Genomic DNA, 27,165 nt, shown 5'->3' with positions numbered 1-27,165 from the left:
GTGTGTGTGTGTGTGTGTATATATATATATATAGAAATCATGAACACAATGACAGGGTGAAATGGGCTGTGATGCATGGGGCGCCAGGTAAAATCTTGCCTAGGGCAGCAAATTGGTCAGGGCCGGCCCTGCATATGAAAACAAAGCAATGTCCGTTTTTCACGTCTCCCTTCATTATATCTAATGTGACCGCGCTGAACGCGCTATTCAGATTCTAGCCTCTTGTCACCTAGAAACTGTGATAGCTGCTGTAGACAAGTGACAGTAACATTGTACTTGAAGTGTATTTGACACAGAGGTCAATTCAGTAATTATGTTTTAAGCCATTTGTGATATTTCCCTTTTGGGGTTAAATTGTTCCAAACTTGAGATCAACTTGATTGTGTTACTTCACAACTTTGAAATTTTAGCTATTTCTACTCTTTCATTCTACTTAATTAAATCCTTAATATTTTGCTACTTATCAAAGTGTTTTACTTATTCAAAACTAGTTTATTCTTGACAAATATAACTTGTGTAAGTCTAGAATTTTTTCTGAGTAATTTTCTAAAAGAGAAGCATTTCATTCAGTGACATCAGAGGAGCCTTAATACAACATCTCTTTGGCATTTTTTTATTGAACCTGGTGCTGCTCCTTACTAGTCTGTTATAAAAGAAGGTAGGGGGCGCTACACTAGTCAATAATAAATATCATTGATCATCTAAATGCCCTGGTTCTTACAAATATAGCTGCACAGTCTTGTGGCATTTTCAATAAAGATGTATTGGTTTCTTAGTGTGAGTGATGAGCAGGATCTGAAATGTTGACCATTGCAAAATGGTGGACATCCAGACGTATCTGGAGCAGTAAAATGTGGCATCTACATATATCTATTTTCTATAAATACATATCTACATATATCTATATTTATACTTACTAATTATTGATATGACAATATTAGAAGCTGACATACGGTTGGCATAACCTACATTTCTGTTATGATGAAACAACACAGCTAAACGAAATGATGCAAGAATTTAAGAAGTTTAATAATAACAAATACTTAAAATATTATAAGTATGAAGACATTTGAAGGAAAATACAAAACAGTTTACAGTTTAACCCAAGATTAATTATAGACTGATTTGTGGACAGCACAAATTGACATCCATGAATATATAGTCATTTAAGAAAAGAAACTTGCTTAAACATCCATTTAAAACACCAAATCACAAATTAAGTAATATGATATGAAGCAATGACAGAAACTGATATACCGTTATATGTCAATATATTGTGAAATGCACAAGTTAATTATTTAATCATTTTAATTTTCACTTCTTTAAGGGATCCACAAAACATGGTGGAAAAAAATCTTCATCCTGTTGAGAATAAAAGACAAGGAAGGTGTTAGCATTAATGTAATATCCATTAAACAAAGATCTTGAGTCAAAGTCATCACTTACAGCAGTTGGTGAGTTGCTTCCATTCTGGAGGCACGTCAGCCTTTACAGATGAACAAGTGGACACATAATTATTGAAGGCATTGCAGAAAGCATTCTGACTTCCATTATTGAGACACATCTGGAAAAGGCAGTCAGCTGCAAATCGCCTCTTTGATATTATGTCATGGCACTGGGCAAATGGGCCTGTTTCATTCTCTAACAAGCCACAGTAGCTTTGTCCCCTATATAGCGATTTCTTTTCATCTGAGCAAGGTGGAAAGTGCCAGCAATTGCTGTTGCTTTCAGGGACACTCCAAGACTTTGCCCATTCTGTGATGTCTGTCATGCTGTTACCACTCGGTGTGACATAATCATCCTCCAAATCATTGTTGTAGGTTCCACACATCCCGACTATGTTATTGTAGTAGCTACTGGACAATGTCACCATAAGGGTATCTGCCCAGTTAAACTTGACCTCCAAGCCAAAATCTGTCTGCAAAACCCCTATACTGCCTGAGAGGGTGATGCTGATCCCCTCAGAATTCAAACTCACAGGAAGGATTGAAACTGTGCCATCAATCTGGATAGAAAAAAAGTAGAGGAAGCAACAGATGTCATTTCCAGAGTGTAGAGGAGCCAACCCTGCTCCTAGAGGGCTACGTCCTGTAGATTTGAACTCTAACCCAAATTAAACACACGTTAAATGCTAATCAAGATGTTAAAGACTACTTAAGGAAATAACAAGCATGGGTGTTATAGCAGGGTTGTAACTGAAGTCTGCATGGTTACCCTCGAGGAACAAGCTGGCTATGTCTGGTGCACATTATTACCACTGATATGTTTTAATATTGACTTGATGGATATTATGTCTGGAATTTTGATTTTTCTGTATTTAATGTTATGTACTGACTTACTGTCACACGATTGCGGTTGCCTTGAATGAATGTGATTTCATGTCCTTTGACTGTAATGGTGGCTGACTTCACGTAAGATCCACGTGTGCCTTTGAGCATATCATTCTTGTTGACAATGTTGAAAGTTGTCAGTGTTTGGTCTTTGCCTGAAGTTTTAACTAAAGTATAGGTGCAAGTGCCCTGGAAGGAGAAGTGGTTGCCATCAAAGGTTCTGTAATGAGGGTCTCCCTTGGCAATGCAAGAGGCCTTTGATTTTGCAATGCACATTGCCTTGTTGTCCTTCACAGTGCAGTACTCTTTTTCACGACACTCATGGTTACTGCAAGGATCTAAAACATGGATGCACATCTGTATTATAGTTTCATTTAAAACCTACAGTACTTGGGAAATGATGTACAAAGTTTGTACTTACCTTTCTTGTAACACCCAGTGACTCCTTCTTTTTTGTCACAGATCTGATCGGCACTGCATATCAAAGGTTCACAGGAGAATACTCCAGCTTTGCAGAGGCATTTTTCTGTACACTCATCCTGAATGACTGTCTCACCAGACTGCAAAACAATCAAGACACAATAAGTTTCAGTGACTTGTAGGATGTTTGACTACTGCAGGAATGAAATGGAATGGTTTCTCACCTTGTAAAATTTTCCATCTACTTGACAACCACAATCCTGCAGAGTCTTACATTCACCTCCATCAAACAAGAAGCCATCATCACACTGACATCCCTCCTGACATGGTGGACATCTCTTTGAGGTAGTCAGACTGGCACAGGTTGAGGAACAGGTGTCAGCGCAAAGCTCATAATGACTGTTACCTGAACACTCAAGTGCTGCAAGAATACAAGATTGTTTTAGGGACTGCTCAGGAATTTGTTTTGAGGGAGAAAATTTCATTCTACACCTCATTAAAGGCCACGTAAAGGCCAGCAATAGGATAAGAAAAAAGGTTATTTTGCAACCTGCAGCCACTTACGACAGAAGGTGTTATTCCTCCAGATGTTGATTGATGTTCCAATCTCTTGACAGCTGGCAACATACCTTTGTATGTGGCGACAGTGCACTGTCTTGTCATTTGGTTGGGCTGCCACATCTTTCACACATTCATCAAAGAATGTCTGAGGTGGTATTTTTTCGTAACAACCAGAAAATGGCCCCTTCTCTGAGATTAGTATACTGCAAGCTGTCTCTGCCTTTTTCTGTTGGTCTTTGTCGGGATTGAAACAATTGAAGGCACAGCCTGTTTTACACATCATTTTGTCTGATGGTGAAACCCAGGCCTCAGCAAAGTATTCCACAGAAGAAGTCTGAATGCCACCTGGCAGGAGAAAATCATCTGCACTGTTTCCATTGTAGTTACCGCAGAGACCTTTGACTGCATTTTTAAAAGTAGATGGGATCTCGATTTTGGCCATGGAAATAGTATCATATGTCAGTTTCAATCCAGAGTCTGTTTCCACAACAATATTAACACCACTCTGATAGACTTGGACAAATCCTCCATTTAGAGTCACTGGGAGATTGGTTTGAACTTTGTCCACCTGTAAAAAAAAAAAACCTTTTAGATAGTGGTTTTTGATCTTTTAAACTATGTTCAGTAATCGGTACATTACCTGAACCTCCCAGATGTGGCCAGGCAGCAAAGTTATGGTGGCTTGTCCTATTTGTATTTCAACTCTTCGAGTGAAGACAGTCTCAGAGGAGGACTGTTGTTTCACTAACACACTGAAAGAGCTCTCCTTATTTTTGTTCTGAGCCGTCTCTGCCAATCTATACTCACAGTCTCCTTCAACAGTAAAGGATTTCCCATCAAATGACTGATAAAGCCCTAATCCTGTCACTGAGCAAACTGCTTTGCCATCAGGGAAACAGCCCTGAACCCCATTCAGGACCTGGCACTTCTCGTTTGGTTTGCAATTGAATCCATCATCACACTGAACTCTTCCGTTCTCTTTGCACACACATTTCTGATTGCACTTGTCTTTAGGGAAGAACTCCTGGCCCAGCTGGTAGTACAGGTCCTTGTAAGTACAGCCACACTGCTGCGCAGCCACACAATCACCATCACTCAGGATAAAACCTTTGTCACATGTGCAGCCTTCAACACAGGGAGTGCCCTTACAGTTCTTGGGCTCAGTGGGGCCACGACAGGTCTGGGGGCATCCTGTTGCACAAACCTCATAGTGGCTGTTTGCCTTGCAGGTTGTAGCTGTAGAAATATGTCACTGTAAATGTCACTGTGTCTTTAATATAAACCAATAAACTACTGTAATGTGGATTTCAAATTACTTGAGATAAACAATGTAATACTAACGGCAGAAACTGTTGGTTCTCCAGGATTCCACTTGGCCAAGTGCCTCTTGGCAAGCAGCTGTGTATGCAGTAAGAGCACTGCAGAGGGCAGATGAATGGCCACCGTACATACACATATCATACACACAATCTTCATAAAACTGATTTGGATTCACTTTATCATGGCAACCTTTAAATGGTCCCTGTTTGTCTGTAATCTTGCTGCAAGGCTTTGTAAATGTGACTTGGTTTCTTTCTGTCGCATCACATTTAGGACATGCTTTGCCCTGACATGCATCTGAGCATCCAGGGTCATCTTTGACTTTCCAACTGGTTCCGAAAATTGTTGGGTTTGAAACAAGGGTGTTGTTAGGAGTCAGCAAATCATCATTGGCATTGCCGTTCCAGTTTCCACAAAGCCCTCCCAACTCACCGGAGTAAGTGCTGGGGAGAGTCAGCACTACATGGCTATCCCAGTTGAATTTTAAAGTCAGATCAAAGTCAGTTTTTATTACACCAAAGTTCCCGCTGTAGAATATTGAGAGGCGACCATCTTCTAGTTCAAATGGCAATTTCACATACAGATCATTGACCTTAAAGAAAAATGTATTCCATCAATTATGTTTTAATTCAAGCCTTTATTTTTTATTTTGGAGGTGAGTGTATAGTAAAATTAATTCATTGTATGCATGCAGTTATTCATATTATGGTGTAAAAGTGTGTTTTTGAAGAACTGACCTTTACTTTGCGTGGGCTTTCCTTACTTAAGACAATTGTGTATCCATAGACAGTTAATGATACAGTCTTGGTGAAAGAAACTGCCATGTTCCTTCCTCTGTTTTCATTCTTGACCAGTACCTCAAAAGGTATCAGTGATGGGTCAACTGTATTGAGTAGTTTGGACAAATAATAAGTGCAGGTTCCTTGGAAGTCAAAGGTTTTACCATCAAAAGTGCGGTAGTGTGGATCCCCTGCACCCTGGCAGGTACTATAGGACAATGGGTAACAGTCTTTCACTCCATTCTGTGTGCCACACACTAGAGAATTCTTACACTTTGTTGGTGTGCATTCAACATTTCCAGTTTGAGGGTTGCACACGCATTTCTCTGTGCATTGTTTCTCGCCCCAAAATGTCTGCTCGGGTAGATAATATTGGCCTTTGTATTCGCAGCCACACTTTTTTACAGGTATGCATTCATCCCCTTTAAGGACAAAACCTGCATTGCAGAGGCAGCCCTCTACACATGGCAGTTTGCACTCATTTGGACTATCTCGATTAGCACAGGTCAGAGGACAAGCTGAGCCGCAGGCCTCATAATGCATGTTGACTGGACAGTATGTGTCTTTTAGGTATTAAAGAAAGAAAAAAAAATGAATGAAACATCTGGCATATATGCAAATATTCTGCTTTTATGGTACACTTATTATAATTATTAATACCTTTGTTGTAGCATCCGATGGCACCATCTTTTTTGCCACAAATCTGATCTTTAACACATTCCAAGGTTTCACAGGAGAACACTCCAGCTTTACAGGTGCATTTCTCTTTACACTGTCCTCGAATTACTGTCTGACCAGACTGCAAAATAATATTTTGGTGGGAAAGACAAAAAGTTACAGTTTGATTACTATTAGCAAAAACAAAAAAGAACTGACCAGATAGATTCTCACCTTGTAAAATGTCCCATCTACATGACAACCACAGCTATCCAAAGTCCTACATTCACCTCCATCAAACAAAAAGCCATCATCACACTGACATCCTTCCTGACACAATGGGCATTTCTGTGACTTTGTCAGGCTTGCACAGGTCGTGGAACAGGTGTCAGCGCAGAGCTCATAGTGACTATTTTTGAAACATGTGAGTGCTGGAAGAAAAGAGAGCAATTAAAATTATTCAATTGAAGGTAGGACAATATATATACCAAATCTCCATTGGCATATCTTACAGGAAATTTAAAAGTATTAAGGGGCATTTAGATAAGCTATAGGAGAGTTATTGTTAAACCTGAAGAATGCAGTCACTTACGACAGAAGGTGTTATTCCTCCAGATGTTGATTGACGTCCCAATCTCTTGACAGCTGGCAACATACCGTTGTATGTGGCGACAGTGCACTGTCTTGTCATTTGGTTGGGCTGCCACATCTTTCACACATTCATCAAAGAATGTCTGAGGTGGTATTTTTTCGTAACAACCAGAAAATGGCCCCTTCTCTGAGATTAGTATACTGCAAGCTGTCTCTGCCTTTTTCTGTTGGTCTTTTTCAGGATTGAAACAATTGAAGGCACAGCTTGTTTTACACATCATTTTGTCTGATGGTAAGACCCAGGCCTCAGCAAAGTATTCCACAGTAGAAGGCTGAATACCGCCTGGAAGGAGAAAATCATCTGAACTGTTTCCATTGTAGTTACCGCAGAGACCATTGACTGCATTTTTAAAAGTGGATGGGATCTCGATTTTGGCCATGGAAATAGTATCATATGTCAGTTTCAATCCAGAGTCTGTTTCCACAACAATATTAACACCACTCTGATAGACTTGGACAAATCCTCCATTTAGAGTCACTGGGAGATTGGTTTGAACTTTGTCCACCTGTAAAAAACAATTACTTTTAGATTGTGTTTTTGATCTATTAAAACTATGGTCAGTAATCGGTACATTACCTGAACCTCCCAGATGTGGCCAGGCAGCAAAGTTATGGTGGCTTGTCCTATTTGTATTTCAACTCTTCGAGTGAAGACAGTCTCAGAGGAGGACTGCTGTTTCACTAACACACTGAAAGAGCTCTCTTTATTTTTGTTCTGAGCCGTCTCTGCCAATCTATACTCACAGTCTCCTTCAACAGTAAAGGATTTCCCATCAAATGACTGATAAAGCCCTAATCCTGTCACTGAGCAAACTGCTTTGCCATCAGGGAAACATCCTTGTAATCCATTCAGGACCTGGCACTTCTCGTTTGGTTTACAGGTGAATCCATCATCACACTGAACTCTTCCGTTCTCTTTGCACACACATTTCTGATTGCACTTGTCTTGAGGGAAGAACTCCTGGCCCAGCTGGTAGTAAAGGCCCTTGTAAGTACAGCCACACAGCTGTGCAGCCACACAATCACCATCACTCAGAATAAAACCTTTGTCACATGTGCAACCTTCAACACAGGGAGTGCCCTTACAGTTCTTGGGCTCAGTGAGGCCACGACAGGTCTGGGGGCATCCTGTTGCACAAACCTCATAGTGGCTGTTTGCCTTGCAGGTTGTAGCTGTAGAAATAGCATATTAAGGATGAATGTGACTATGTCTTTAATATAAACCAGTAAACTACTGTAATGTGGATTTCAAATTACTTGAGATAAACAATGTAATACTAACGGCAGAAACTGTTGGTTCTCCAGGATTCCACTTGGCCAAGTGCCTCTTGGCAAGCAGCTGTGTATGCAGTAAGAGCACTGCAGAGGGCAGATGAATGGCCACCGTACATACACATATCATACACACAATCTTCATAAAACTGATTTGGATTCACTTTATCATGGCAACCTTTAAATGGTCCCTGTTTGTCTGTGATCTTGCTGCAAGGCTTTGTAAAAGTGACTTGGTTTCTTTCTGTCGCATCACATTTAGGACATGCTTTGCCCTGACATGCATCTGAGCATCCAGGGTCATCTTTGACTTTCCAACTGGTTCCGAAAATTGTTGGGTTTGAAACAAGGGTGTTGTTAGGAGTCAGCAAATCATCATTGGCATTGCCGTTCCAGTTTCCACAAAGCCCTCCCAACTCACCGGAGTAAGTGCTGGGGAGAGTCAGCACTACATGGCTATCCCAGTTGAATTTTAAAGTCAGATCAAAGTCAGTTTTTATCACACCAAAGTACCCGCTATAGAATATTGAGAGGCGACCATCTTCTAGTTCAAATGGCAATTTCACATACAGATCATTGACCTTAAAGAAAAATGTATTCCATCAATTATGTTTAAAGTCAAGCATTTGTTTTTCTTTTGGAGGTGAGTGTATTGTAAAATTAACTAAATTTATGCATGCAGTTATTCATATTACGGTGTCAGAGTGTGTTTTTGAAAAACTGACCTTTACTTTGCGTGGGTTTTCCTTACTTAAGACAATTGTGTATCCATAGACATTTAATGATACAGTCTTGGTATAAGCAACTGCCATGTTCCTTCCTCTGTTTTCATTCTTGACCAGTACCTCAAAGGGTCTCCGTGATGAGTCAGCTGTATTCAGTAGTTTGGACAAATAATAAGTGCAGGTTCCTTGGAAGTCAAAGGTTTTACCATCAAAAGTGCGGTAGTGTGGATCCCCTGCACCCTGGCAGGTACTATAGGACAATGGGTAACAGTCTTTCACTCCATTCTGTGTGCCACACACTAGAGAATTCTTACACTTTGTTGGTGTGCATTCAACATTTCCAGTTTGAGGGTTGCACACGCATTTCTCTGTGCATTGTTTCTCACCCCAAAATGTCTGCTCAGGTAGATAATATTGGCCTTTGTAAGTGCAGCCACACTTTTTCACAGGTATGCATTCATCCCCTTTAAGGACAAAACCTGCATTGCAAAGGCAGCCCTCTACACATGGCAGTGTGCACTCATTTGAACTATCTCGATTAGCACAGGTCAGAGGACAAGCTGAGCCGCAGTCCTCATAATGCATGTTGACTGGACAGTATGTGTCTTTTAGGGATTAAAGATAGTAAAAAAGAATGAATGAAACATCTGGCATATAAACTAATATTCTGCTTTTATGGTACATTTATAATAATTATTAATACCTATGTTGTAGCATCCGATGGCACCATCTTTTTTGCCACAAATCTGATCTTCAACACATTCCAAGGTTTCACAGGAGAACACTCCAGCTTTACAGGTGCATTTCTCTTTACACTCTCCTCGAATTACTGTCTGACCAGACTGCAAAATAATATTTTGGTGGGAAAGACAAAAAGTTACAATTTGATTACAATTAGCAAAAACAAAAAAAGAACTGACCAGATAGATTCTCACCTTGTAAAATGTCCCATCTACATGACAACCACAGCTATCCAAAGTCCTACATTCACCTCCATCAAACAAAAAGCCATCATCACACTGACATCCTTCCTGACACAATGGGCATTTCTGTGACTTTGTCAGGCTTGCACAGGTCGTGGAACAGGTGTCAGCGCAGAGCTCATAGTGACTATTTTTGAAACATGTGAGTGCTGGAAGAAAAGAGAGCAATTTAAATTATTCAGTTCAAGGTAGGACAATTTATATTCCAAATCTCCATTGGCATATCTTACAGGAAATGTAAAAGTATTAAGGGGCATTTAGATAAGCTATAGGAGAGTTATTGTCAAACCTGAAGAATGCAGTCACTTACGACAGAAGGTGTTATTCCTCCAGATGTTGATTGATGTTCCAATCTCTTGACAGCTTGCAACATACCTTTGTATGTGGCGACAGTGCACTGTTTTGTCATTTGGTTGGGCTGCCACATCTTTCACACATTCATCAAAGAATGTCTGAGGTGGTATTTTTTCGTAACAACCAGAAAATGGCCCCTTCTCTGAGATTAGTATACTGCAAGCTGTCTCTGCCTTTTTCTGTTGGTCTTTGTCAGGATTGATACAACTCAAGGCACAGCCTGTTTGACACATCAATTTGTCTGATGGTGAAACCCAGGCATCTGCAAAATCTACCACGGAGGGTGCCTGAATACCACCAGGCAAAAGAAATTCATCTGCACTGTCTCCATTATAGTTACCACAGAGGCCTTTGACTGCATTTTTAAAAGTGGATGGTATCTCGATTTTGGCCATGGAAATAGTATCATATGTCAGTTTCAATCCAAAGTTTGTTTCCACAACAATGTTAATACCGCTCTGATAGACTTGTGCCAGTCCTTCATCCACAGTTGTGGGGAGATGGGTTTGAACATTGTCCACCTGTAAAGAAAACACCAACATAAAACTTAAAACTCTGTAGGCAGCAGTTCCTGATCTCCTAAAACTATGATCATTAATGAGTACATTACCTGAACCTCCCAGATGTGGCCAGGCAGCAAAGTGATTGTGGATTGTCCGATTTGTATTTCAACTCTTCGAGTGAAGACAGTCTGAGAGGAGGACTGCTTTTTCACTAATACACTAAAAAAGCTTATGTCCTCATCTTTGCCTTGAACCGTCTCTGCCAATCTGTACTCACAGTCTCCTTCAACAGTAAAGGATTTCCCATCAAATGACTGATAAAGGCCAAAGCCTGACACCGAGCAAACTGCTTTTCCATCAGGGAAACAACCCTGAACCCCATTCAGGACCTGGCACTTCTCGTTAGGTTTGCATGTGAATCCATCATCACACTGAACTCTTCCGTTCTCTTTGCACACACATCTCTGATTGCACTTGTCTTGAAGGAAGAACTCCTGGCCCAGCTGGTAGTACAGGCCCTTGTAAGAACAGCCACATCGTTCCATAGCCACACACTCACCATTGCTCAGGACAAAGCCTTCATCACATATACAGCCTTCAATGCAAGGAGTGCCCTCACAGGCCTTGGGCTCAATGAGGCCATGGCAGGTCTGGGAACATCCTGTTGCACAAACCTCATAGTGGCTGTTTTCCATACAGGATGCAGCTGTGGAGAAAGAGTATAGAAGACTAATTTTACAATATTTCTTGCATCAATTCTGAGTAATGTATAATTCAAAATCTTAAAGAGAGGTAAACAATGAAATAATGAAATGAATACTAACGGCAGAAACTGTCAGTTCTCCAGTCTTCCACTTGGCCAAGTGCCTCTTGGCAAGCAGCTGTGTATGCAGTAAGAGCACTGCAGAGGGCTGATGAATGGCCACCGTACATACACATATCATACACACAATCTTCATAAAACTGATTTGGATTTACTTTAACATGGCAACCTTTAAATGGTCCCAGTTTGTCTATGATCTTGCTGCAAGGCTTTGTAAAAGTGACTTGGTTTCTTTCTGTGGCATCACATTTAGGACATGCTTTGCCCTGACATCCATCTGAACATCCAGGGTCATTTTTGACTTTCCAACTGGTTCCGAAAATTGCTGGGGTTGTAGCAGGAGTTTTGTCAGGAGTGAGGAAATCATCGTTGTTGTTATTGTTCCAGTTGCCGCAAAGCCCTCCCACTTCACCAGAGTAAGTGCTGGGGAGAGTCAGCACTACATGGCTTTCCCAGTTGAATTTCAAAGTCAAATCAAAATCTGTTTTTATCACACCAAAGTACCCACTGCGGTATATGGAGAATCGACCTTCTTCTTGGTCAAATGGCAAATTCACAAACATATTGTTGACCTTTAGGACACAAATTACCAATTAATTAATTTTAGTTAAAAGTATTTTGAGTTTTTGTAGGTCAGCCTGTAATGACTTTTTATACACAGTTTTAATGTACTGACCTTCACTTTCCCTGGATCATCTTTACTCATGACAATTGTGTATCCATAGACATTTAATGATACAGTCTTGGTATAAGCAACTGCCATGTTTCTTCCTCTGTTTTCATTCTTGACCAGTACCTCAAAGGGTATCAGTGATGGTTCAGCTGTATTCAGTAGTTTGGACAAATAATAAGTGCAGGTTCCTTGGAAGTCAAAGGCTTTACCATCAAAAGTGCGGTAGTGTGGATCCCCTGCACCCTGACAGGTACTATAGGACGTTGGATAACAATCTCTCACTCCATTCCGTGTTTCACACACTTGGGATTTCTTACATTTTGTCACTGAACAATCAACTTTTCCAGTTTGAGAGTTGCATACACATCTCTCTGTACATTTTTGGTCCCCCCAAAATGTCTGCTCAGGTAGATAATATCGGCCATTGTATGTGCAGCCACACTTTTTCAAAGCTATGCATTCATCTCCACTGCGGACAAAACCTGTGTTGCATTGGCAGCCCTCCACACATGGCAGCGTGCACTTGCTTGGGGCATCTCGATCAGCACAAGAGGCAGCACAGGCTGTGCCACAGTCATCATAATGCATGTTGACTGGACAATCCAGTGCTTAGAGGAGAAGAGGAAAACCAAAATATAAATATTCTGATTATCTAGCACATTAATTGTATGTCAAATTTTTAACTCTATCAACAAAACCACAATTTTACAAACAGTACCATGTACATTTTCAGTTCACATTCATAAATCCAAATATGAAATGAATTTAAACTTATACGCATATACACACTTACGGCAGTTGGAAAGTGTCCTCCACTTTCCAGGAATCTTGATTCCAGCTGACATGCAAGCACCGACGTAGCTTTGAATGTTGTTGCAGAGGAAGTTTCTCATGGCATTATTAATACAGACATCATAGACACAGTTATCTACATACATCTGGGGATCAACAGTGTTGTGGCAAATAGCAAATGGCCCATCGGTTTTAGCCATGACACCACAGTTTGTGTCTTTTTTGTACTCCTCCTGAAGACTTAAAGAGCAGCTTGGGCATTGTCCATTGCAGTCATCATTGCAAAACAAATCATTATCTGGAGCTTTCCAGGTCTTAGCGAACGCAATGACATTGGAGAGCAGTTGGCCTTTAGGATCAATAAGTTCATCTCTTCGGTCACCATTATAGTTTCCACAAAGACCACCTAAAGTCTGGAAATAGCTACTTGGAGCTGTAATGTACAACATCATATTCCAGTCATATTTCACCTCTAAGCCAAAATCCGTCGATATAATGACATTCCATCCCCTCTGATCCACTTTTATTTTGCCGCCATCGATAGTTAAAGGCAGGTAAGTGTTTTCTCCATTAAACTAAAATGAGAAACACCAAAGAGAGAGATTTATTTATTGTTCAGAATGGTTATAATTACATTAAGTATCTAAAAGTTGTGAAGTGCTTTTCATTTTTACCTCTACTACTCCCCTTTGGCTGCCAGCCACCACTTTATGATTGTACACAAGGACAGAAACTGTCCTTACATATGCCACCCTTTTGCTTCCCCTGTGATTATTCTTTGCCAAGACGGTAAAAGGTGTGAGACCTTTTTGAAGCTTTGTATTGTTTACCATGATGTATGTACAAGTTCCCTGAAAGTCATACAGTTTCCCATCAAAAGTTTTGTAATGGGGATCACCAACTGCCTGGCATGTGGCAGTGGAAGTGGGAACGCAAACACCCTTTCTGCACTCCTCCTGCTGACGGCACTTAACGGTCTCACAGGGGTCTGGTGGAGCCGGCATTGTCGTAAAAGCTTAGGGAACAAAGACATTGTTTGTTTTTAACCCAGATTTAAGTCAGTTGCAATTCGTACGCCATTACTCAGTCATTTATTGTTATTCAGCCATGATTTCTTACCTGTGTTACACACTCCTGTTGTGGCATAACCATGCCTTATTTTTCCACCAAAAACATAAGCAGCCATCAGCGAATCACCAGATACAGTGATGGGACCTTTTCGTGTACCAAGTGACTTGGTAGCCCATACAAATTTTTGATTAGCAGGGAATGTTTTCCACTTCAATGAACCACTGATAGTGGAGGCTGATGCTGCTTCAGCAACAACAACAAGTGTGTTATCGTAGCCATCTTGAGCATGAATGGTCCATGATTTCGACATCTCAGAGGTGGGTATGACATTGGTTAGAAACTCATCATTGGGAAAATTGCTACTGAAATACATTACCATTACGTTTTTGCTACTTTGAATGAGCTTAGCATTTATGCTCAAATCAACCGCTAAAACGTCTCCAGCATTTAGCTTGTTCTTGTTGTGATACCAACTATGCCCACTGAAAACTGACACAATAGTGTTGTCCTCTGGAGCAATCACATAGGCTGTGTCCTTGCTGGAGGACTGATGCATTGCAGGGACCAGGTATTCATTGGCGAGAGACTCAACTGGCACCAGCTGCTCAAAGACATGCTCACAGGTGCCTACAAGCATGGAGCACTCGTGTCCTGCCAGAACAGCCACTGGAGACTTGGATTGAATTTTTGTTCCAGTCAAAGTGTCAAGACTGCGAAGCTGATAAACTTCGTAGGGAGCCAAACTAATGGTTCTGGTCTTTCCAAAAATGGCATTCCAAAGATTTCCTGAATTGGAGACAATCTCGACTGTGTTCATATAATTGCCATTGATTATGGCTACCAGCTTTTTATAAGGACTTGGACCCGTGTTTGGAGTAAAAACTACATAACGCTGGCCTAGTTGATTTATCGGGAAGATCACACTGCTGTCTCCGGTGAATTCCTTTATGTTGGATGAAACGACTGAGATATCGGCAGTAGAAGAGATGTACACGGTTTTGCGGAACGTTCCATCACCTTCAATCTCAGTGTTTTGTGGGAGGACAATCCATTTGGTCTCACCTTGTCCAATATTCACTATTTCACTGTAACTCAGTGCCTTTATCTCAATTTTCACAGTGGCAGGGGAATTATGTGCTGTTATGGTGAGAGTCAGACTTGCTTTTCCATATTGGTAATTTGTCATGAAAGCAGTGATGAATTCCCGGCCTATAGGACACCCGCTGACTGCTGTAGTAAAACAGGAAGACAGTATATATATTAATCACTGGGGTATATTTTTAGCAATAGCCAAAAACAAACAAACAAACAAACATTGTATGGGTCAAAATTATGGATTTTCTTTTATCCCTAAAATTATTAGGATATAAAGTAAGGATCATGTCCCATGAAGATATTTTGTAAATTTCCTACCATAAATATATCAAACCCTTTTTTTTGATTAGTAATATGTATAGCAAAGAAACTTTATTTGGACAACTTTAAAGGTGATTTTCTCATTATTTAGATTTTTTTGCACCCTCAGATTACAGATTTTCAAATAGTTGCATCTAAGTCAAATATTGTCTTCCCACATGGAAAGAACCTATATGAGGATATATGCGCATATATGAAACTTATATGCACATATATGATAATATATATGCTGCATATATGCCTATATATGCCACATAATGGCATCAGTCAGAGCGAGAAGTAGCCTACCAGTCAGGTAAGAAAATCTAAAGTTTTCCTTGTGTTAAGTCGAAGTCTTTAATTTCTATTTGAGTTTCCGTTTTGGGGTTTTGCATTCTTTCTAGTACTGTGTACCAGTAATTAGTTTATTGCGCCGTTAATAGATGATTTTGAACAGTTGGGAGATGTGAAAGCGCATGACTCTCTTGTAACGGTGGTTTGATCTAGTTTCTACCTAATGTGTGAGCCTGGAATAATGCGGTTCGACCAGTGTGGCTCTGTAGCGCAAAACTGTATTACAACTCTCCTGATTCAGTTGAAAAGAAGAAGACAGCGCTTCAGTTAACCTGAGAACCTGAGGTTGCTGAGTGGCATTTGGATGAGTATTTAAATATATACTGAGCTCCTTCCTCTCAATAACTAAATAAACACAACAAAAACTGACCGCGATGTAAAAGCAGCACTTAAGAACACATTTGATTACAGCGATGTGGATGTTTGCATGAACTCTGAGGTTCGGCACTCCAGTAAAGAAAAGTCCACCCACATGGAAATAACCTATATAAACATATATGTTTTGATATAGGTTTTTTTAATATATGTGACATATATAAAATTGGCCATTTTGTAATATAGGAAAACAGCCAATTTTATATATGTCACATATATTAAAAACCTATATCAAAACCTATATTAAAACATATATGTTTATATAGGTTATTCCCATGTGGGCTGACATGATACATCAATTGAAAGCTTATTTATTTAGCTTTCAGATTATGTATAAATCTCAATTTCAAGAAATGGACCCTTGTTACTGGTTTTTGTATTTGTATATTGTATATAAGTATTTATATATCGTTTTGTGGTCCAGGGTCACAAATACTATATATACTATAAAATATTATATATATATATATATATATATATATATATATATACTGTATATATAAATCACACATTATAAGTAGTAATAGTATAGCTTATCAAATAAATATTACTTTGCACTGAACAATTTTAAGTAGTAAAAATATATTACCAAAAAAAATATCTTACCAGTTACTGTTAAAACTGCCAGACAGAAAAGAAAAGACTGTGTCTCCATGGCTGAAAAAGAAGAAAAACATATTTACCCATCCTAAGGATTTTAGCTCTCTTAAGTCTTACAAGGAAAACACAATTCTTAAGAGAGAGCAATACTTACCTGTTGGCCAGGTTTCTTGTGAACAAAATATTTGATAAAGGGAGGGCTTATATAGTATTGCTGTGATGGGGAAAAAAACTTTCCGGAAACAGGAACTAATTTATAATGTAAATAAACTGTGTGTAAATTAAAGCTAATAAGCGTTCTGCATCACAGCTTTTGCAAACATGAAACTAATGACAGAAAGGCAGAAATAATGTTATTTTACACAATATTTGTGTTTCTAAAACAAATATACTTAAAGGAGGGAAGGATTCATATGGTTTGAAGTGTGTGTATATGGATTTAACTGAACACACCACTGTGTACATTTCCTCATTCTAAAACCAACAAACTTAACCATGTGTTTTCTAAATACATTGAAGATTCACGAAACATATGAGCTGTCACTGGGATGCTAGAACAGTCCTTTTGCAGTGGTGGCTTCAGCCAAAAATTTCCCATCAGTCACATGCTTATCAGAGTGTTCACATTAATCAATCAATGTGGGTGATTATGTTGTAAATGCATTTCAAGTATATTTGCGCAAATGCATATGATGTAATGTGAGTTTAGTATTTGATTTCTACAATCTTTGTCAGGGATGGAGTGTACTATGACACATTGTTCACACAGAAACAAGGCAGATGACTTAGGGTAGAAGATATTTGCGCAACTTTCCTGTTGAAATGGATTGTATGAGCCATTCTGACAGTACAAACAGAAACTGATGTGTTTTAATTACTTTGTTTGCCTGACATGTTTGCCTAGATAGTGTCGGTTGATTTTTTCCAGTATACTTTTTCGAGTCAAACTAGTTAATCCTCCACTTGAAGAGATCGGACTCCTCAGAACTGCTTCTGTTTATTTCCCTAATCCAATTCAAACCTGCCTCCAAAAAAAAGTTAATGAGTTCATGTCACCTGTCATTTGAAGATTAATATTACAAGATATTCGGTTGCACTCTTATTTAGGTTGGGGCCAAATAACTGAATTTGTGAATTCAACTTTTAATGGAAATCAACTTATAATGGAAATAACAAAGTGCCTTGAATCTGTCCATAGTATGATGACATCATAAAGAGGATATTTTCACACTTGGTCCTTTTTAGGGGCTCTGAGCGCATTCACGTGATTTTTGGCCCATACAATAAGTGAACAGTCCAAACGATCTCAGACCCCTCAGAAGTAGCCTGGTTAAAACCAGACCCTTTTCAGTTGAAACTGAGTTAGGGTCTGGCAAAGCCTATTAGACGTCTCGTTTCTAAAGGGGCGTCACCGACGGACCTCGTTCAAATGTCTCTGGGCGCAATTGGATAGACCTAAAACCAATCAGAGCGATGAAGGAGATGACGTATTCAGACTTGAAGGCTTCAAGTGTTGTTCTTTGCTCGGGTTTTAACGCAAAGTTAAAGTTTAAATCACTTAAAACAGACGCGATAACAGTTTCGAACGAATGTTCCTCTGCAGCATCCATCTTTGTAATGTACAAAATCTGCTTTACCGTCGCTGCGCTGTCGTCATCGTGTAAACCCCGCCTCAACGTTTCTGATTGGTGCCGCGATTTCGGCGGCACAGAAACAAGCTAGATAGTACGGTGGCCGAGAAGTGCAAAACAAAAATTTTCTGAATTGTCGTTGTGTTTTTGGATTTGTTATTTTGTTTTTGTAATTGTGATTTGTTTTGCACTTCTCGGCCACCGTAAGATAGTCCTCTTTGCCAGACTATTCTGTAGAGAGAATTGAAATTCGCCGGAAGTAGTCTGGGTTTTCCCAGTGTCGGGTCTCGGGGCTAATCACCTGTCTTTTTGGTGTGGGTGTGTGTGTGTTGGGATGGTTTGACAGCTCACCGCGTCTGCCTGTTTGTGTTTTCCCCGCCTCCCTTGTTTCCCCGTTGTTAACCTTAATTGTTCGCCACCTGTTCTCTATGTCCTTCTAATTTTTCCCCTTTATTATTCCCTGTGTTTCTCTGTCTATTGTCAGACTGTTGTTATTCATACCAATAGCTCCGATCATCTAGCAGCTCTTTGAACTCACCTTGTCGTGTCTTGTCCTCAGGCTCCAGTGTGTTTAGTTGATTCCTCTGCCCTTGTTCTTACAAGCCTTGAGCTCCTAGTAGCTTCCAGCTGTTCATCCCTCCGGTCCGGCGGTTATACGTACTTCTGTGAAACGTGACTCATCTGCTAGTCATCCTTTCACTGCGAGTGAAACGTGACTCATCTGCTACTCATCCTTTCACTGCGAGTGAAACCTGTGAGACGTGACTCATCTGCTACTCATCCTGTCACTGCGAGTGTAACCTGTGAACCGTGACTCTTCTCCTCTGTTTCGAATAAAGCCTTGAGTTTACCCGCATCTGAATCCAGCCTGCTTTCTCCTGACAGAACAGTCTGACCAGATTATGGATTCAGCGGGATCTGATCCGCTTCGCTCGGCTCTCGTTCAACAGGGAGTGTTGTTAGGGCAGCATGCCACCCAGCTCAACACCACCGCGCAGGATGTGGACGTTCTCAGTGCCCGAGTCTCCGAACTCCTCACACGGGTGGACGATCTTCAGCGAGAGGCAACGAGCCGGGGGCCCGTTCCTCACACCAGTATGTCACACGAGTCCGAACCCCATGCCAACAATCCGCCGGTCTACGATGGCGATCCTAACGCCTGTCAAGCGTTTCTCTCCCAATGCTCGCTGGTGTTTCCTCTGCAGCCCCGGCGTTACGCAAATGAAGAGACCAAGGTGGCTTATGTCCTTACACTCCTCTCGGGCCGTGCCCGCGAATGGGGAATCGCCGTATGGAGATCGCGGGCTCCCTCTTGTGCCACCTTCGCGGATTTCAGCCTAGAGATGGCCAAATTGTTTGATTGCTCTGCTCAGGGTGACGAGGCGGCGGCCCAGTTATCACGACTGTCTCAGGGGAGGAGCTCCGTCACTGACTATGCTATCCAGTTCCAGACTTTAGCTGCGGCATGCGGCTGGAATGAGAGCGCGCTGCGCGCTCGTTTTCTTGAGGGGTTGGATTTCGCCATTTCGGATGAACTCGCGGCCATAGAGCTCCCGCGGGAATTGGATAGGCTCATTAGTCTCGCGCTCCGCATTGAGGGTCGTCTTAGTCGGCGCCGCTCACAACGGCAAACACCCGCCCCGTGGCGCCACCTAGAGTCCTCCTCTGCCAGTTCAGCCAGCCGACAGCCCTCGGAGGAGGAGCCCATGCAGTTGGGTCGTCTACGGCTTACACCACGGCAGAAGCAGGAGCGTCTGTCGTCGGGGGCGTGTCTATACTGCGGCAAGGGAGGCCACTTCGCCCTTCAGTGTCCGTTAAAAGCCAGGGCCCACCAGTGAGGCGGAGAGTCCTGGTGGGCACGGTTCTCAGCTCAAGCTCTCCTGCAGCACGCACTCAGCTGCCGTTCCAACTCTCCTTCCAGAGTCGTTTACACACTGGACTCGCCCTTGTGGACTCAGGGGCTGAGGGGAATTTCCTTGATGCTGCCTCTGCTCAACGTTGGAGAATCCCGCTTGTTCCTTTAGTTAGTCCCGTTTCAGCATGGTCATTAGCTGGCCGTCCCCTTACCACCATCACCCACGTTACTCCTAAGATAGACCTCCATATTGCTGGCAGTCATCATGAGCGGATTGAACTGTTTATTATTGATTCCCCTAAGGCTCCTTTAATTCTGGGACACCCATGGTTGCACAAGCACAATCCCCACATTGATTGGGTTAGTAATTCTGTTTTAGCCTGGAGTCAGTCTTGTCACGTGTCATGTTTGGGTGCTGCTTTTTGTCCTGTCTCTGTGTCTTGTGTTCCTCAGGAGGATCCCTCTGACCTGACTGGTGTTCCGGCGGAGTACCATGATCTTCGGGCGGTCTTCAGTAGGGCCCGGGCCACCTCGCTACCTCCGCATCGCCCTTACGACTGTGCCATTGATCTCTTCCCGGGCTCTTCTCCGCCTAAGGGTCGTTTATATTCCCTTTCAGGTCCTGAGAGAGAGGCCATGGACAAGTACATACGTGAGTCACTTCAGGCTGGGCTCATCCGCCATTCCTCCTCTCCCGCTGGTGCAGGGTTTTTCTTTGTTCAGAAGAAGGACGGCTCCCTGCGGCCTTGTATTGATTACAGAGGTTTGAATGACATTACTATCAAGAACAGGTACCCCCTACCTTTAATGTCTTCTGCTTTTGAATTATTACAGGGAGCTCGGGTCTTCACCAAGTTAGACCTGCGCAACGCCTACCACTTGGTGCGCATTCGGGAGGGGGATGAGTGGAAGACGCCATTTAACACCCCTTCGGGACACTACGAGTACTTGGTTCTTCCGTTTGGTCTGACCAATGCTCCAGCCGTTTTCCAGGGACTCGTCAACAGTGTGTTGGGTGACATGATTAATCAATTTGTCTTTGTGTATTTGGATGATATTTTGATTTTTTCTTCTTCTCTCCAATTACACACCCAGCATGTCAGACGGGTTCTCCAGCTGTTACTAGAGAACCAGTTGTTTGTCAAGGCGGAGAAGTGCGAATTCCACGCTGAGTCTGTTACATTCCTTGGCCATATTATTTCTACGGAGGGGATCAAGCCTGATCCCGCTAAGATTGAAGCTGTTGCCCAGTGGCCGGTCCCTGACTCCCGGAAGGCTCTGCAGCGTTTCCTGGGTTTTGCCAACTTCTACCGGCGTTACATCTGGAATTTTGGTCAGATCGCTGCACCGCTGACAGCCTTAACCTCCACTAAGGTGTCCTTCAGGTGGAACCGGGAAGCGCAGGTAGCCTTTGACATTTTAAAGTCCCGTTTTGTCTCTGCACCTGTTCTGATGGTTCCAGATCCAGAGGCCCAGTTCATTGTCGAGGTTGATGCTTCGGACGTTGGGGTTGGCGCAGTTCTATCTCAGCGTTCCCTCCATGATGGGAAGGTTCATCCTTGTGCATTCTTCTCTCGTCGTCTCAGCCCTGCAGAACGTAACTATGACATCGGCAACAGAGAGCTGCTGGCGGTACGATTGGCCTTGGGTGAGTGGCGTCATTGGTTGGAGGGGTCAGCGCAGCCCTTCTTGGTCTGGACGGATCACAAGAACCTTGAATACATCCGTTCGGCCAAGAGGCTGAGCTCGCGTCAGGCCCGCTGGGCGCTCTTCTTTGCCAGATTCAACTTCACCCTCTCGTACCGGCCGGGATCAAAGAACACCAAGCCTGATGCCCTCTCTCACCTGTTCGGTGCTCCGGGAGGGGAGTTTGCGGCCGAGGCCATCCTTCCTGAGGGGGTGTTGGTCGGGGCTCTTTCGTGGGGTATCGAGCAGCGAGTTGAGGAGGCCGGTCGAGGGGTGCAGGTGCCGGGAGAGTGTCCGGCGGGCAGGTTGCCAGTGCCGGCTGCGCTGCGCTCTGAGGTCCTTGAGTGGGGTCACTCATCCAGGTTAGTCTGCCATCCAGGTATTCGGAGAACGTTGTCAGCCATCCGACAGCGTTTTTGGTGGCCTACTATGGCCGTGGATGTTAGACAGTTTGTGTTGGCCTGCCCCACATGTGCCCAAAGTAAGCCTGTCAATCGCCCTCCTGATGGTCTACTGCATCCTCTCCCTATCCCTTCCCGTCCTTGGTCACACATTGCCCTTGATTTCGTCTCTGGGCTTCCTCCTTCGAAGGGAAACACTGTAGTTCCCACGGTGGTGGATCGCTTTTCCAAAGCGGTTCATTTTATTCCCCTGCCCAAGCTACCCTCCGCCCGGGAGACTGCCCAACTGGTGGTGGATCACGTCTTCCGTCTCCACGGGTTACCGGTGGATGTTGTTTCAGATAGGGGTGCCCAGTTCGTCTCCCGGTTCTGGAGGGAATTTTGTAGACAGATTGGGGCCTCTGCTAGTCTGTCATCTGGTTTTCATCCTCAGACCAATGGGCAGTGTGAGCGGGCCAACCAGGATCTAGGAAGAATGCTCCGCTGTCTAGCATCCGAGTTCCTGGTGTCAGCAGCTCTCCTGGGCAGAATACGCCCATAACACCCTTCCTGCGGCCGCGTCAGGTATGTCCCCTTTTGAGTGTGCTGTTGGTTATAATCCACCTCTGTTCCCATCACAGGAACCCGACGCAGCGGTTCCATCCGCCCTGGCTTTCGTCCAGCGCTGCCGTCGCACCTGGGAGAGAGTCAGGAGGATTTTGGTCCAAACCTCTGACAGAAACAAGGCTGCAGCTGATCGTCGCCGGTCCTCTCCTCCTACCTATGTGTGTGGTCAACGGGTTTGGCTCTCTACCAAGGATCTGCCTCTCCGGGCGCCTTCTCGTAAGCTGGCACCCAGATTCATTGGGCCTTTCCGCATCACCAAGGTGGTTAGTCCGGTGGCGATCAGGCTCAAGCTCCCTCCTACTCTTGGTCGGGTTCACCCGGTGTTTCATGTTTCCAGGGTCAAGCCTGTGTTCTCTTCCCCCCTTAATCCTGCTTGCAGTCGCCCCACCCCCCCACCCCCTCGTCTTGTGGATGGATCTCTTACCTATACGGTTAAGAGATTACTCGATGAGCGGCGCCGCGGCAGGGGGTTTCAGTATCTTGTGGACTGGGAGGGGTATGGTCCAGAGGAGAGGTGTTGGGTGCCGTCCCGGGACATTCTGGACCGCTCGTTGATTGAGGACTTCCGGCGGCATCGAGGTAGGCCCCTTCCTAGAGCGCCAGGTGACACTCCTGGGAGGGGGGGTACTGTCAGGTCTCGGGGCTAATCACCTGTCTTTTTGGTGTGGGTGTGTGTGTGTTGGGATGGTTTGACAGCTCACCGCGTCTGCCTGTTTGGGTTTTCCCCGCCTCCCTTGTTTCCCCGTTGTTAACCTTAATTGCTCGCCACCTGTTCTCTATGTCCTTCTAATTTTTCCCCTTTATTATTCCCTGTGTTTCTCTGTCTATTGTCAGACTGTTGTTATTCATACCAATAGCTCCGATCATCTAGCAGCTCTTTGAACTCACCTTGTCGTGTCTTGTCCTCAGGCTCCAGTGTGTTTAGTTGATTCCTCTGCCCTTGTTCTTACAAGCCTTGAGCTCCTAGTAGCTTCCAGCTGTTCATCCCTCCGGTCCGGCGGTTATACGTACTTCTGTGAAACGTGACTCATCTGCTAGTCATCCTGTCACTGCGAGTGAAACGTGACTCATCTGCTACTCATCCTGTCACTGCGAGTGAAACCTGTGAGACGTGACTCATCTGCTACTCATCCTGTCACTGCGAGTGTAACCTGTGAACCGTGACTCTTCTCCTCTGTTTCGAATAAAGCCTTGAGTTTACCCGCATCTGAATCCAGCCTGCTTTCTCCTGACACCCAGGCTACCTCAGAAGCGAACCGAACCGAACGGAGACCATCTCTGGAGGTGGTCTGAGTACGGTTCAATAAAAACACAAATCGGCCTGGGCTTGATTTTTCCATTCACGAATTCTGTTGTTGTTTGGTCATCGGATGTCTCCGTACATTCAGCTGTTCATAATGGCTGCTTCTTCTGTCAGATCTCTACAAATTATTTATTCACAACGTACGCTCATTTATTTTAATTTCAAACTCTTCCGAGAGAGACGCATCTGTGCGTCTTGCCATTTTTGATATATGGTTCTACAACTACGATCACGCACATCCTAACCTGGGGTTACTAAACTATACTACTCTCTATTATGATTAAACTTTCAAAAACACCCATAGATCACATTAACAAAGTTGGTTTTGTCTCAATCGAATGTACACATATGGGAAAGAAATTGCATGTGTATCAATAATGATCTGTGCTTTACTGTAGTTCTACTACAACAGCCTATGACAATCAGTAAAATCTATATTATACTATCACTAATACGCTGTGGGGGAATAGTGGACTAGTGGTTGGAGATTTTGACTCCTAACCCTAGGGTTGTGGGTTTGAGTCTCGGGCCGGCAATACCACAACCACGGTGCCCTTGAGTAAGGCCCTGAACCACCAACTGCTCCCCGGGCACCGCAGCATAAATGTCTGCCCACTGCTCCGGATGTGTGTTCACAGTGTGTGTGTGTTCACTGCTGTGTGTGTGTACTTTGGATAGGTTAAATACACAGCACGGATTCTGAGTATGGGTCACCATATGATTGTTCCATACTTGAACGCTGCTTTCAAGGATACCTCAAGGCCTACTTTAAAAATTTAAAGCAGTTGAATAGATTTAATTATTTTTATTTTCTTTCCCCCACAATGTCTTCCTTGTGGTATAAAATAGGCTATATAAACAAGGAAAACAATTCTATTTTATATTTATTGTTACGACTGCTAGGGGTCAGCCGTAACAGGAAAAGGAAGAGAGTCTCAGAACCAGAGAGATGTTGAATAACAATAATTTATTTACAAGTTGGGACTTAGCATCAGGGGCAGACAAGGCCAAAATAACAAACAAAAATCCTCTTTTTTGTTAACCCTCTACACTTCCTAAATCAAAATGAAAGAAAACAAAATAAATAAAATACAGTTTCAATTTACCTGACTCTCTAAACCCAAAACAATGTAAAAAATGACATCAAAATAAAATGGCGTCTAACCCCCTACATCCCTCAACTAAAAAAAAAAAAAAAAAAAAAAAAAAAAAGATTAACAAAATGTTTACAAGAGATATATACAAGTTAACAACCAACAATGTACAATCGGAATCCAAAATCGTAAAATACAGAACATAGTCAATCAGACATGGGTCAAGTTAACCGGGAATATCACAGAATGGAGGCAAAGAAACAATACAACAGAATTATCACAGAACACAATCACAATCTTATACAGCAACACACTATCTCTCTGGTAAGACACTCAAAAATTTAAAAGCAATACTTAGCCTCCAACAAATTATCTCCAGGAACCGCCCATCTGAAGCAAACACAGAGAGAACACAAAAGGGGCAGAATGGAAACAACCAACAAATGACTTGGGCTCATAACTATATATATATATATATATATATATATATATATATAATTTAATATAAGCTCATAAAACAGAAAAGTAAGGTGAAGCGAAAGTCATGACATTTGCCAAGTATAGTGACCCACACTCGGAGTTGGTGCTCTGCATTTAACCCATCCAAGTGCACACACACAGCAGTGAATAGTGAACACCGTGAACACACACCCGGAGTAACCTAACCCTAACCATGAAATTTATTTATCCAACATACTACTTCATCAGCAATCCCATTTTATTTGAAACATTTAAAATCAAACAGGTATAGAAATGTATAACATATAAATTCAAAATATTACATAAAATGGAATAAAAAAATATTTAGAGACTAGAAATAAAACAGACTAATAACTAGAAACACAGACATTTTGTGTTTAAGTCATTCTGGTCTGAAAATACGGTTCCATTTTGTGTACCATGAAAGTCCAGTAGAAACACATGATATATCAGACATGAAAGTATGTATATATATTAAACTTATGATTGTTTTATACAACACTTTGAATTTGAAGAAGTGTTTTGAGGAGGGGTGTGAAGGGAATACAAAATACTCTTAACGTAACTTAAGTACGAAGACAAGAAGCAAACATCAGCTGAGAAGGTCAGAGGTCATTTGCTCTTACTTTGAAGAGATTCAGAAGTTATTGACATTTACGGCTAGGTTGTGAGTCACAACTTGTGGCAAGAATCAGAAAGACATTGGCGCCCTCTATAGGGAAGGTAAAGTCGTGGGAAACCAAATTTAGATAAACTGCAGTGGGATGTACTGTAATGTATTTTGTCTAGTCTTCTATACAGACTCTAGACCCATATTGTAAAGGCCCTATATATGTGTAATTTAAAAGCTGTAATGTATCTAATGTATCAATATATCTAAATAAGGCATCTAGGTTTACTAGTGATATCAAAATAAAATCTCTGTAGTGACTGTGGTTTACAAAGTTCATGTTACCTGTAAATCAATTTAGACCTGCCGATTTTTTCTGGAGCACCTGTTTGAGCTGGGTGTTTATGGTGTTTTGAGCAAGGCAGGTGAAACTACAGTACATCTTAAGCCATGTCTCACAGATTTGTAAAGTGTGAACCATCACAACACATCTGCATTACCACATTTCTGTCAACACTTCACCACACAACCTAAGAAACAAACGACAGAGGATATATGATTCCCATGTCTAGATAGATCTAACAATGTGAAGTTATTGCTGAAATAAGACCCAAACTTCCAGTTTATGCAAAAACTGAATAATCAGTTTTAAATTAAGTGAACCATTTAAAGTGACAAAAACATTACATTGTATTCCTTTTAGGACTTCAAATTAAGCACAAAAACAATTGTGTGTGTGTGTGTGTGTGTGTGTGTGCGTGCTGTATTCAGTCAGTAGATGTGTTGGCATCTACATACTTTTATGAGAATTTTGGAATATCAGATTTAAAAAATGTTGGATAGAAATATCAATATGCGCAT

The 27,165-nt window shown here is 42.3% G+C and overlaps 1 protein-coding gene across 1 annotated transcript; it reads right to left on the bottom strand.

Annotated features, from left to right (window-relative positions):
- Positions 1–1,005: 1,005 nt before the first annotated feature.
- Positions 1,006–16,751, bottom strand: si:dkey-65b12.6 (IgGFc-binding protein). The gene is made up of 25 exons (XM_059550290.1): positions 16,645–16,751; positions 13,963–15,144; positions 13,518–13,858; positions 12,845–13,418; positions 12,055–12,659; positions 11,380–11,950; positions 10,663–11,261; positions 10,009–10,573; positions 9,651–9,847; positions 9,419–9,557; positions 8,716–9,320; positions 8,001–8,571; positions 7,296–7,891; positions 6,660–7,224; positions 6,302–6,498; positions 6,071–6,209; positions 5,369–5,973; positions 4,653–5,223; positions 3,952–4,547; positions 3,315–3,879; positions 2,975–3,171; positions 2,752–2,890; positions 2,340–2,668; positions 1,447–2,005; positions 1,006–1,362 (listed from the first exon to the last, which is right to left on the bottom strand). Coding segments are annotated over exons 1-25 (11,058 nt in total). The 5' UTR covers positions 16,694–16,751; the 3' UTR covers positions 1,006–1,360.
- Between the last annotated feature and the right edge of the window lie 10,414 nt (positions 16,752–27,165).

This window comes from Carassius carassius, chromosome 5 (genome assembly GCF_963082965.1).
Source record: "Carassius carassius chromosome 5, fCarCar2.1, whole genome shotgun sequence".
Taxonomy (NCBI): Eukaryota; Metazoa; Chordata; class Actinopteri; order Cypriniformes; family Cyprinidae; genus Carassius; species Carassius carassius.
Note: the sequence above shows the minus strand (reverse complement) of the source record. Positions and strands in the feature narration are given on the sequence as shown.

Coding starts and splice junctions, on each gene's coding strand:
- si:dkey-65b12.6 (XM_059550290.1), bottom strand. CDS start 16,693: ATGGAGACACAGTCTTTTCTTTTCTGTCTGGCAGTTTTAACAGTAACT. Junction 15,145..16,644: donor GGCAGTTTTAACAGTAACTG/GTAAGATATTTT, acceptor GTTTTACTACAG/CAGTCAGCGGGTGTCCTATA. Junction 9,321..9,418: donor CATCGGATGCTACAACATAG/GTATTAATAATT, acceptor AATCCCTAAAAG/ACACATACTGTCCAGTCAAC.